Here is an 11,995-nt window from a genome sequence, read left to right as displayed (position 1 = left end):
TTGTCAGATAAATATGCAAAACGAATAATTTAACTTTTCCATTAGAATAATTGCAAAGCATACTTTAATAGAAACCCATTTTAACAGTATACACTAATATTTATGTTTAGAAGTCTTTTATTCAATGCCTATCAATAAAAGTTGGCAACTTCCGGTGGTCTCCTAAATTTATTTAGTGTTTTATGTTTTAAGAAATTCACACCTTCACATTTATTGTGATTTATTAGTATGTTTATTGGAGAACTCTTTTTTTGCTCATATTATTACATATAAGAAAATAAAGCAAGGGCAGACAAACAAAACCTACATCATCATACGCAGCAATAAATGAAAGCTTGTGAAAATCTCAGCACTGATGTGAACATGTATCTAAATATGATACAACAGCATATAGCACATTAGCAGTCAGACAGTATCAGTGTTTTATTTTATATACATATAAACTGCAATATACACAAAATCACAATATGAATAGTTACACATGAGGATTGTGCATGACAGACTGACAGTCTGTGCTTCCCCCTAGAAGTCCGCACTACGGCGTCGCTCATTGAGCCAGTCTCCGGGGTTCACATCCATCTGCAGCATCTTCATCACCCACTTGTCCCTCCGTGCTCCATCGATGAACTCATCCAGTGAGAGCTCCCCTAAGTGACGCAGGACAGTTATTCTTTGGGTTATTTATGTATACATTTCTCCATTCCTGATAGATGACCACTGTAAAGCTTGCACCCACCTATCCTTTTAATATAAACAAGCAATAATGAATACTCTTACAATTTTACAATTAGTGCTTCACAATGCCACAGCTGCCTATCTCAGAAGTTTTAAATCATCCATGGAACATTTTAAACTGTCAGAAACCATTGCAAACACTCACCATCCCCATTTTCATCAACCAGCTCAAATATCCGGTCAACCACTTGGTCTGGGGTCAGCAGATTACATTCTTCATCCAGCTCTCCATGGCAGGCTTTCTTCAGCCGATAAATAGACTGAGAGTTACAGGAAAAGATGTTACAATGACTCCTTCAATTCAGCCAATTCAGCTGCATAATATCAACTATGCAGTACACATGGAGACTTTAAAATAGTAAATATTACCTCCACAATTTCTAGAAGCTCTGTTTTGTCGATGCACCCGCTTCCGTCTTTGTCATACATTTTGAATGTCCATTTAAGTTTATGCTCCAGTTTTCCCCGAAGGACTAAGTTCAAAGCTGCCACATACTCCAAGAAATCAATGGTGTTGTCCTGTGTGCACACAAGGTTCAGATGTTGTGAAGGAATACAAGGATGTCACTAAGAACTTAAATGTTTACTTCAGTGTGGACTTTAACCTGTCAGAGAAAAGTGAAAATTATCCATTATTCCTAGAGCTAAGCTGAAACATCCAGTTTGCTTGCTGTGTATACCCTGAAAACCAAAAAAGTATTCTCAGTGAAATTGATACATGGACATTTATGACATTTTTCCTTACTTGTACAAATTAATTTAGTCCTCAAAATTGCTCCAAATGATAAAATACGTATTTGATAATGAGCATCAGGTGAAACAACACAAGCAACCTCCCGAATCAACAAATGTGTACTAATATCTGCTCCTGCTGTGTAGTTTGGTAACAACGTTAAAATGAGACAGAACAGAAGTTTGTACTTACTCCGTTTTTGTCAAATGCTCGAAACATGTTTTCAATGTAATCTGCAGCTTCCTTGTTATGAGTAACGCCAAAGAAACTCTTGAACTCGTGCATGAACAGCGTTCCACTTGGGCATTCCACAACAAACTTTTTGTACCATTCCTGCAGCTCCGCCACATCGATTTCCTTGTCTTGGTCACTCTCTTCACTCAGGCGTTGACCCATGTTGGTAATATTTTTATTCTCGCCGAAAATCACGAATATTATCTTTTACATTACACGAACCTGGTTTGACCTGGTTACATTTTTTAAGCTTCCACCTACATTACAAAATGAAAAGAGTGCTCAGTTACAGAGCCAGTGGCTGCAGGCTAAGTTTGTGCAAATCAGCAAAAACCAAACTGACCAATATGGCATGAAAGTCCATAGAAGCTGAATTGTTATTAGGCTCTCAATTGTGGCAAATCCCTACTGAAAGTGAGGATGAGACACAGACTGCTATGGATCACATGATAAAGGATTAGAAATGAACACTTGTCAAATTCAATTAGTTCACAGACAGATTATGGGAGGATTGTGCTGCTGCTTGTACCTATACTAAACTAGAAGAAAAACAATACTGTGTGTGAAAGTTGTGGGGAAAAATGACATAAAAGGGTTTCAAGGATCTCTGATTTCATTCAATTTTCACAAATTAAAATGTATTATTATTTAATTATATGATTTAAGTTTACATTAAGGTATAAAATGCCAAAGGTAAGCTAAGGCCTAAAGTCTGTATAGTGTATAATAGTTTTGAATCGAGTGATTTAAGGCTTTACAAAGCAGAGCTGGAATTCAAATTTTAGTTTTTGAGGTTATATAATTGAGGGGAAAATCAAATGAATTGATAGAATGATCAAACAAAAGGTCAAGCACATTAAAATAAAGTATTACCTGTGGACTAATAGGTAATCTATTCCAAAATAGAAAGCTCCTGACCCGTCTGATAATTCACTCAGCTCAGTCCTTTAGTTATTCCTGGAAACCCTGACCTTCAGGTGCCAGGTAATTAACTGGTACCCTGATTACTCTATGAATGCCCACTCTAGTCTTACTGAAACCTATAATAAAATTGTTGTCACTAGTGATGTGCATTTAACTCCACCTCATATCTCAAAATAGAAATCCTATTTTGGAAAAGGGTCAAACATCAAGCAGGCTTTTGTTTTGTTTTTGAGTAGAAAGCAGACTTGGAAACAGCTATACTTTTTCACTAGAACATCAGCGTTAGCAGGATCTTCTCTTTTGTTTATAGGTGAAAACATGGCTTGGCCCATTTCCTTCCCGGCTAATATACGTGCTGACAACAGGAATAGTGATAATCTTAGCTTAGAGGTTTCAAGGCCATTGAGGAGTCACTGGATGATATCCTTGCACGATTAAAATGATTTACACCTCCTGTCTTACACAAGAGATATTCCCCCTCATCCAGTCATCGTACAAATGCTTTTACCTGTGCTGATGACCCATTTCTACGCCCATGCCTGGCAGTTTTCTGTAATGTATTATATATATGTCATTGTTACTTCTAGAGTTTTAGCTTAGTAAAATAAAAGCAAGCTTTCAGAAAGGAAGCAGGCAAGCATGTTAGAACATAGACCTACATTAGTTACACCTTGCTAGTACCAGGTTTTTCCCCCATTTGCTGTCAGAACTGCCTTAATTCTTCATGGAATAGCTTCAGTAGGTTGCTGGAAATATTCCTCAAACATTTTGGTCCATGTTGATATGATACAGACACGCTGCTGCTGCAGATTTGTCAGCTGCTCATCTGTGATGTGAATCTCTTGCTCCAACACGTTTCAAAAGTGTTATCCTACTGGAAGCAGCCATTAGGTAGACTGTGTGGTGCTTAGGGGTCTAAAGTGTGCTAAGAAAATACGCGTCGCCCCATTACACCACCAGCAGCAGTCTAAACCTTTGATACATAGCCCGTTTTTTTTGTTTTTTTTTATCTCTTGGTTTTTGGAGAGCCCTTGGGAATTGCAGTCTGAGTTTCCTGTTCTTAGACGACAGGAGTGGCACCTGATACAGTCTTCTGCTGCTGTAGTCCATCTGCCCAGAGATGTTCTTGTTGTAAGAAATGGGTATCTGAGTTACTCAACTAGAAACAGCCTGGTCATTCTCCTCTGATCTCTGGGCATTTTGTCACAGAGAACTGCTGCAAGCTTGTTATTTTCTTTTTTATACCTTTCTCTATAAACTATAAGACTGCAGGGGAAGATCCCAGTAGATCAGCAGTTTCAGACCAGCCTGTTTAGCAACAAAAGTCAGTCAACTCACCCTTTCTTCCTATTCTGAGACTTGCTTTGAACTTCAACAAGTCTTCGTGATCAAGTCCAAATGCCTCAATGCAGTGGGTTGCTTCAATCTGAATAGCTGAGTAGACATTTACATTAAACATTTGAACCATTTGCACCTAATAATGTGGCTGTTGAAAAACACTAGGCATGCTATCAAACTCATGTTTTGGCTAAGGTTATGGTGTACCACCAGCATATAAATAAACTATGCTAACATTGACGTATATATCGCTGATATATACGTCAATGTAATCTGGGCTAAAATGTTATAATGTCAGGAAATGTTTCTATTCTCATAACATTTTGAGTGCAGCTAAACAATAATTCCCTGGACACAATTGTTGTGTTAACATTAACCCAGATAAGCAACTGCCTTAACACCAGCTGGGCAAAGTACACTTCAAATTTCAGCATTTATTGCTTTCCATGAATACTATGATACAAGCGCAAGCCTTCAGTTTCCAGCGATGATCAGTTTTACGAAGGCAGTGGACATTTATTACAAGTCTACAAAAACTGATTTACAGATACATACTGTAAAAATTCCTAATTATCAAAAGTGACGACTGTAAACTAAAGTATGACATACATAAAGTGTAAAAGTACCTTGTATTGTGTTTACAGGGCTTGATGCAGAAATGGCTACCCTTAAGCCAAAGCAATATTCTATCTAACCAAACTGGTTACTACAATACCGTTTTATACTGGCTTCATAGAATGAAAACCAAAACTATAACATTTTCCACATCCTTCAAGGGGTCAAAGCTGACAAGTGCAAGATAATGTTAATAAGAAATATATTTACGGTATGTGCTTCATAGAAAAAGCAAACAGACATATGTGAAGCATTGCTTCACATTCTACATGGCAGGTGTCCTCGTTCACCTTAAGAGAGACACATTCATTAGTGAGATAGTCAAAACAACTGTGCTTAGGCTAAAACAAACTCTATCAAACATATCTTTATGGAAATACATGCCGAATGAATAATGAAAATTCAGAGTACATCAGTTACATCAGTTATTAGGGTTAAATTATTACGTTCAGATATAAAAATCAAGAAAAAAAAGATTAGAAAAACTTTTAGTCAACAGTGAAAAAGGCAGTCTCCATAATCTTCTTTTAAATCCATGCCTTCCAGTTTAAAGACCAGGTGATGTGTGGCCTTGAGAATTTGAAACTGATTAGGACAAAAAGATCCTTCTGTGAGGAATCTAGAGGTTCACATCACTCTTGGTCCTTACAGGTCCACAGTGCTACAGATATACCCTTGGTGTGGTATCATACAGTGTAAAAAAGAAAAGAAAAAAAAAGTCAGATGGCAGACAGGCCTTGAAGTTAGTCAAGTTCCCCAGGCTCTATTGCAGTCTCTGCACTGTTTGAAATGCCAGCAACGCCCTCTGTTGACAAGTCTGGTGAATTACTGGAAGAGGGGATCTGCTTGTCACTGGTTAAGTCATCTCCATCGCTGCCGTTTCCCTCCCCACTGTCCGGCTCAAAACTTTCCTCTGATGGAACAGGCTGCTCAGATTCGTCCACAGTGCTATCGCTCTTCAGACTGTGGTCAGCCGTATCCTCAGATGAGTCTTCTTCCACCTCAGAGGGTCCTGATTGTGTGCTGCTTGGCTCTGGAAGCAAAGTCGAAGGTATTTTAACATGACGTTTTAAGTGACATTCTGCGGCAACTAACTTGTAGGCTATCCAGCTGAATATGTGAATTTAAAGACTAGTGTTGTAAAGTGGGCAAAATAAGTATTTCAACAAGAATCTGTGAAGTGGATCTCAAATATAAACCTTTTTAAAGAAGTGGCACGGAGAGCAATAATACTTCAATATGGGAAGACACATCAATGCACATTTATCAGAAGCTAAGAAGGTATAAGGTGAGAGATTTTTACAAAACTATTCAGAACATTTGCCTGTTTGAAAGGCACAGAAATATTGCTTTAACTTTAGGCTAACTAGGTTTTAGTCAATTTGTATTTATGTTCTACTACAGAGAAACAACATCAGCCAAGAGATCTGTATTAAAAAGATCTGTTGTCTTTTTTGCAACACTTATAAGCCCCTCTGTATTTGAAATTATAAGGATGCAACTATTATGAAGACACTGTAGTGTCAGAAGTTATAAAATAGCCTAAATAAGGATCATGAACACATACCATGATTGTCAGATACACTAGGTGTGTCACAAGATGTTCCACTTTTGTATTCTTGACCACAGGAGTGTTTTGAAGACTCTGGTGTCTCTGGCGAGCTCTCTGGCGAGCTCTCTGGCCCTTGATGACAAGACGACTCATTTTTTTCACTTGTCGTTTCATTCTCCTCAGTTTCATCAAATTTCAGTCTCTTCACCTCTTGCTTATCACCATCAGAATCCTCTTCTTCTGGGTGTTTATTCTTTATCCCGCTATTTGGTGTCATCTCACCTTCTGATAGTGAGGTTTCACTGAAACAAACACAGTAAAATCTGTTAAACAGATTATATACTGAAATGCCAGCCGATGAGTTGCTCTTTGTTTGTTTTTTTCTTAAGGCAGGGTCTTGACAAAACCTAATTATAAACGAGATCTCTCCTCTGTAAAAACCTTAAAAGTAGGTTTTTATAGAGGAGATATAAAAAAAAACTAACAAAAAACTAGAGTATAATACACTCTTGATAGGACATATTACCAGATCAAACAATTTACCTTATGCCCTGCTCCTCCACCTCCTCTGTGGCTGGCTCTGGTTCTTTGCTGACTGGACAATCAGGGAGCCCGTTGGTGGAAAGTGAAGTTGGCAATGACAGCTTTGGTCTGTTGAGTGGTTTTGGTGTGCCTGGCCCATTCACATTTCTACTCCAAAAGAATAAAATATTATTTCTGACAGGCAAGATTGCTTTGTCTTTACTATACTGTGGTTGTCCTTATGTTATTTGGCTTTAAAATTTTCCCACTTGCTAGCAATTTATGAAGCAATTTCAAATTTGTATAAATCAGTCACTGACATTTTGCACCCACCTGTCTGTATATAGAGAAGAGTTGCCAGGAAACATCACTCCATTCATTCTGTTTATACTGGATGCCCCATTTTTCCTTTAAAGAGGTAGAAAGGCACAGAAAAAAAAACCAACTGGCTGTTAAATGGCTGCTGTAAGTGTGACTCAATAATAATGCATAAAATCTCTGGGGACCATTACTGTCAACAGAAGCAGCTTGAGAAAAATACAGCACACAGAAGAGCAAAGGAAACAGAATCTTAACAGCCAATGTACTCACTCTGATGTGGGGTAGATACAGCTCACCACCATTACATTCTGAAAAGGAGAAAAAATATAAGCTTTTTTTCAAGCCATGAAATGCACATTTACATTTTGATATGCTAATATTGTTTATCTTATTTTCAGATACTAAGATAATATGGTTTATTGCTCACCTTCTCCAAACCCCTGAGAAACTTGTCTGTTCCTGTGTAGTTTCGCTTGGGGTCCATAAGGAGTTCACATAGACGCTGAATGGTGAATGGGATTCTGTAAAGTTAGAGAAATATTTAGGATCAGGGAACAGATGATGATGAGCATAAGTAAGTAGGGCTGTGCGATATGACCAAAATCTCATATCCCGATATAAGGCATTTATCGTCCCGACAACGATATATAATAAGAAAAATTTTATATTTTCTGTAAATTCTGTGAATCTCGGGCAACTCGACATGCGTGAAGTGTTTTTCAGCTGGGCATTGTGTACCTGGAGTCGAGTGTTACATAAGTTGATACAGCCTCAATTTTCTTTGTGAATATTTATTACACGGCATGCTGCAGGGAAAAGCCTGTTTTAAGCTTTATATTTTTTTAGCACATGACTGCTCTTTTTATTTTCTCATGCATAAACACTATGCATTCTATTTCACTTGATTCAGTTTATTTTCAAAAATCTCAACAGGATCTTCAGCTTTATTGTGAAAGGTTTATGTGGAAAATAAACGTGCGGACGGCGGAGCCATGTGATGATTTTACCGTTGTTGTTGCTAACGACAACGCATAAAAACAATCGCTTGTCCGTCCGTAGTGCGGCTATATTAAATATAAGAGAAAGAGAGAACATCGGGAAATTATACAGTGACCATCAAAACGATGAAAAAATATTGCCGTAAACAGTTTTCTTTGCGACACCACGAAACAAACGATAGTGTAATATGAAATGATAGACGTTTTCATATCGTCATCCGATATATATCGTTATATCGAACAGCCCTATAAGCAAGTAAGAGTTTAATACATACAGCCAAAAAAAAGAGAGAAAAAAAAGAATAATCTGCATGTATCTGGTCAGCTACAGTCATAAATGATCACAAGCTATGATGCAAATAATTTAGTGAGATTGCTTATTAACATAACGCTTCATATAGTTTGTTTTAAAGTGTTAAAAATGGTCCCAGTGCACACAACAATTGCTCAAATACAGATATTTGAGAGCAAGGCAATGATTTTAGAACCTAAAAAGGCTACTTCCAACTAAATACGTTACTTTGCAAAATATGCACGAAAACTATTCTCACTGAAGGTGGAATCAACAGATCTGCTTCACCACTTGAAGCAAAGACAGCGTTTTTAACTGTATTTTAGATATAAGATCTTGGATGGCAGAAAACTTTTTACAGCTTAACCAGGACAAAACTGAAGTTTTAATCATCGGTCCTGAGGCTCAGAGAGAGAAACTCTTGTCTAAATTACAGGCATTTTCACTATGTCCTTTGCTACAAGTGAAAAACCTGGGTGTTATTTTTGACTCTGAGCTTGGTTTTATCCCACATATTAAACATGTAACCAAAATTGGATTTTATCATCTAAAAAAATATAGCCAGAGTCCTCCCTATTGTCTCTCGGGCCAACACGGAGATGTTGATGCATGCTTTTATTACCAGTCGCATTGATTACTGTAATGCCCTGCTCTCTGGTCTCCCCAAAAAGAATATTTTACCCTTACAACTTTTACAAAACTCTGCAGCTCATGTGCTGACGAAGACCAGAGGGCGGGCCCACATTACACCGGTTTTAGAATCGCTGCATTGGTTGCCCGTGTGTTTCAGGATCGATTTTAAAGTTCTTTTATTGGTTTTTAAATGTCTTAATGGTCTTGGGCCTTCTTATCTCTCAGATTTGCTTTTACCATATGAACCCTCGCGGACCCTGAGGTCCTCTGGTACTGGCCTTTTGATTGTCCCTAAAGTCAGGACACATACTCACGGAGAGGCAGCTTTTCAGTGGTATGGTCCTCGTCTGTGGAACAGCCTGCCGGAGGAGCTCAGGGCCGCAGAGAACGTACATGTTTTTAAGAACAGGCTCAAGACCCACCTTTTTAATTTAGCTTTCACCTAACGTTTATTTATTTTATGCTTCTTTATTCTATCCTGTTATTCTATTTATATTATTAATTTAGGTTTTACCTAATATTTATTGATTTTATTCTTATTCATTTTTTATCTTCTTACTCTATATTTATATTGTATCCCATTCTTATTTATTTTATCTTTTTACCCTGTATATATCCTTATTGGGTCATATCTCCAGTGTTTCCTCGGAGGGGGCTCTCTGCACTGGGGCTGTGATCGACCGTGGCTGCTGGGGCTCTGGGTCCTCTCAGCCTGGCTGGGGAGCTTCTTTGCCTCCCTCCTGCTGTGTGCCCAGCCTGGAGGCTGCGGTCTGTGACTGGCTCCCGGTGCAGACGGCTCCCTGTGATAGTGTTTCCTCACTTGGCTCATGCGTACCCAGCCCAATTTTACTCCTTAAGTGTGGGGGGGGGAGAATGTGTGTATTCATGATCGTTTGTGCTACATTTTTTTTTTTGTATGAAAAGTGCTTTATAAATAAAGATTGATTGATTGATTGATTGATTGATTGAATACACCCAGGCTGTTAAGCAGGAGACGCTAGCAGTTGTGAGGCCCAAAAGTAAACAAATGGCTCCATCGAGCATTGCTGGAGCACTCGCTAGTTGCACTCTATATGATAGTAAGATCCCAGGTAGAAAACAATATTGTGCAACCTCTCAAAGAGTTATAATGTTAAGATACCTTGGGTATTGTTAAACACTCCTTTTATTCTTTTAGTTATAATTTCCAGGGGAAAACACTCTGTATACTATTGTGTCACTGCTATTGCACTATAAGGCTGCTGTTGGCATCTTGTTTCAGTAGATTCACACTGCAGTCACACTGCCTGCAAGATTCAATCAGCAATTCAGTATTTTTTCCCCTATCAGAAATATTATTATTGCATATTTTCTTAAAATACTGTGATATAATTTATGAGGGTATATTGCCCACCCTGTTAGACCGACACTAACGCACTGCAGCGCACAGTGGGCAGAATAAAATATGAGTAAACCTTGTACATTTTTATATAAAATGCATGCTCAAATATCTAGATGTTTTTGTGGTTATGTTTTGATTTAACAGCATGTAGGAATACCAATAATAAAAACTACTGATTGAAACTCAGTCACTACTGAAGTTGTGACTAAGGATTTGTTTACCATTGCTCATTATAATCTCAACTCACCCATTGTATCCATCCACTATTTTTAAGATCCTCGTCTTCATTTCTTCAAATGGGACAAACTCTACATTGGGATTATGTGGTCCTCTCTGTTCTGGTGTTGCAGCATGAAAATCATCCATGACTTTTTCCAATTTAAACATGAAGTATGTTTTGAACTGTGACCACGGGATCCTGTAAGACAACGCAAGTTTGCTTTAAACAAATCTGTTAAGTGTAGTTGTGTAAAATTTAATGGGTGTAGCCATCGTTCATGTACCCATGGTACTCACATCGGTTGGCCCGTCTTGGCAATATGACACAAAAATTGCTCCAACAGGGGACAGGTCTCTTTCTTCCCTTTCTTCTCAAAATCTGCAAAAGCCAACATTAAGGAACAAAAAGAAAGTTTAATTTTAATACCCTTAAAACAAGCTAGGAAACAACGCTGATCCCCAAGATAATATAACAAATGCATGCGGCTGCACTGAACTAAATATCAAAGGTGAATACTTTTAAAATAACCTGAGAAGATAATGTTTGGTTTCAGGCTTCTCCAAATTACAGTGTAAAGTGACATCGATTAAAATATTTACTGCTGCATCAAGAGAAAATACATTCATTAAACAAGACCAAATGTTAAGTGCATCTTTATAAAATCCCCAAACCATTCTCAGTTAACTATATAGAAAGTTCCCACAAGTTAGTTAGCTAGCATTTTATTGTTAGCAGCATGTTGTGACGTTATCAAGCTAGCTGTTTACATAATCGCTAAGCGTCTGTGGGGAAATAAATAGGTGTAAAGTGTGTGAATACGAAATTTTTGCATGCAGAAGACAGCATTAAAATGGTGAAATCATGCAGAGACTGAATTCAGAGACGCTAGATGCTTCTTTTAAACGCTAGTTGTTGTTGATAAGCTAAGTTACGAAATAACGTAGTTAGCAAACATAAGACATTTTGCTCAGGGCATTAAGCCAAATATAAAGGAAATAATCAATCTAATAATAGCTCATTTAACAACTGCAAACATTGCCTTGAAACGCTTCCAACAATGCGTCGATGTCCATTGCTGTGGCCAGTCAGAGGCAAGAAATACTTGCAGGTTAGTAGCACGTTAGCAGGTAGCAACCCAACAAAGCTGGTGGCAGTGACGACTGCGCATGTCTGCAATTACGTATTCACATTTGCGGAAGACGCGAAGATCAACAAAGCAGAGCGCTGCCCCCCCGCAAAGAAATAAGTTGCTAAAATTAAAATACTTGTTATTCTCGCCGCGGAGGTATTAATATTTTCATTTACTGCATGTGCAGGATTACGTGACGGAAACTTCTCGATCGCTCTGGCGCGCTGTAGATGCCGCAGGCAGTCAGCGGGGCGTCATCGTTTTGTGTTGTGACGGCGCAAACCGGTGAAGCGACCAATGAGTCAGCAGCTGATCGTGGTTAGTTTTACCTAAGGAGCCTATATATTTACACCACGGACGACGGCAAC

The 11,995-nt window shown here is 38.3% G+C and overlaps 2 protein-coding genes across 4 annotated transcripts; both read right to left on the bottom strand.

Annotated features, from left to right (window-relative positions):
- Positions 1–213: 213 nt before the first annotated feature.
- Positions 214–2,136, bottom strand: guca1b (guanylate cyclase activator 1B). Its single transcript, XM_003438954.2, has 4 exons — positions 1,661–2,136; positions 1,105–1,254; positions 881–995; positions 214–647 (listed from the first exon to the last, which is right to left on the bottom strand). Exons 1-4 carry the CDS (start codon positions 1,862–1,864, stop codon positions 523–525), a joined length of 594 nt encoding a protein of 197 aa, XP_003439002.1. The 5' UTR covers positions 1,865–2,136; the 3' UTR covers positions 214–522.
- Positions 2,137–4,378: 2,242 nt separating this feature from the next.
- LOC100700065 (serine/threonine-protein phosphatase 4 regulatory subunit 2-A) lies at positions 4,379–11,887 on the bottom strand. Of its 3 annotated transcripts, none has more exons than XM_005448577.2 (9): positions 11,804–11,887; positions 10,795–10,876; positions 10,526–10,696; positions 7,402–7,495; positions 7,245–7,282; positions 6,987–7,061; positions 6,675–6,821; positions 6,147–6,433; positions 4,379–5,612 (listed from the first exon to the last, which is right to left on the bottom strand). In XM_005448577.2, coding segments are annotated over exons 2-9 (1,104 nt in total). In that variant the 5' UTR covers positions 10,797–10,876; positions 11,804–11,887; the 3' UTR covers positions 4,379–5,322. The 3 variants fall into 3 exon arrangements, with proteins under 3 accessions (XP_005448634.1, XP_003439001.1, XP_025757578.1); XM_003438953.5 differs by lacking the exon at positions 11,804–11,887 and adding an exon at positions 11,538–11,709; XM_025901793.1 differs by lacking the exon at positions 11,804–11,887 and adding an exon at positions 11,027–11,520.
- Between the last annotated feature and the right edge of the window lie 108 nt (positions 11,888–11,995).

This window comes from Oreochromis niloticus, linkage group LG20 (genome assembly GCF_001858045.2).
Source record: "Oreochromis niloticus isolate F11D_XX linkage group LG20, O_niloticus_UMD_NMBU, whole genome shotgun sequence".
NCBI classification, from domain to species: Eukaryota; Metazoa; Chordata; class Actinopteri; order Cichliformes; family Cichlidae; genus Oreochromis; species Oreochromis niloticus.
The sequence above is the reverse complement of the archived record's forward strand: the minus strand, read 5'-3'. Positions and strand labels throughout refer to the sequence as shown.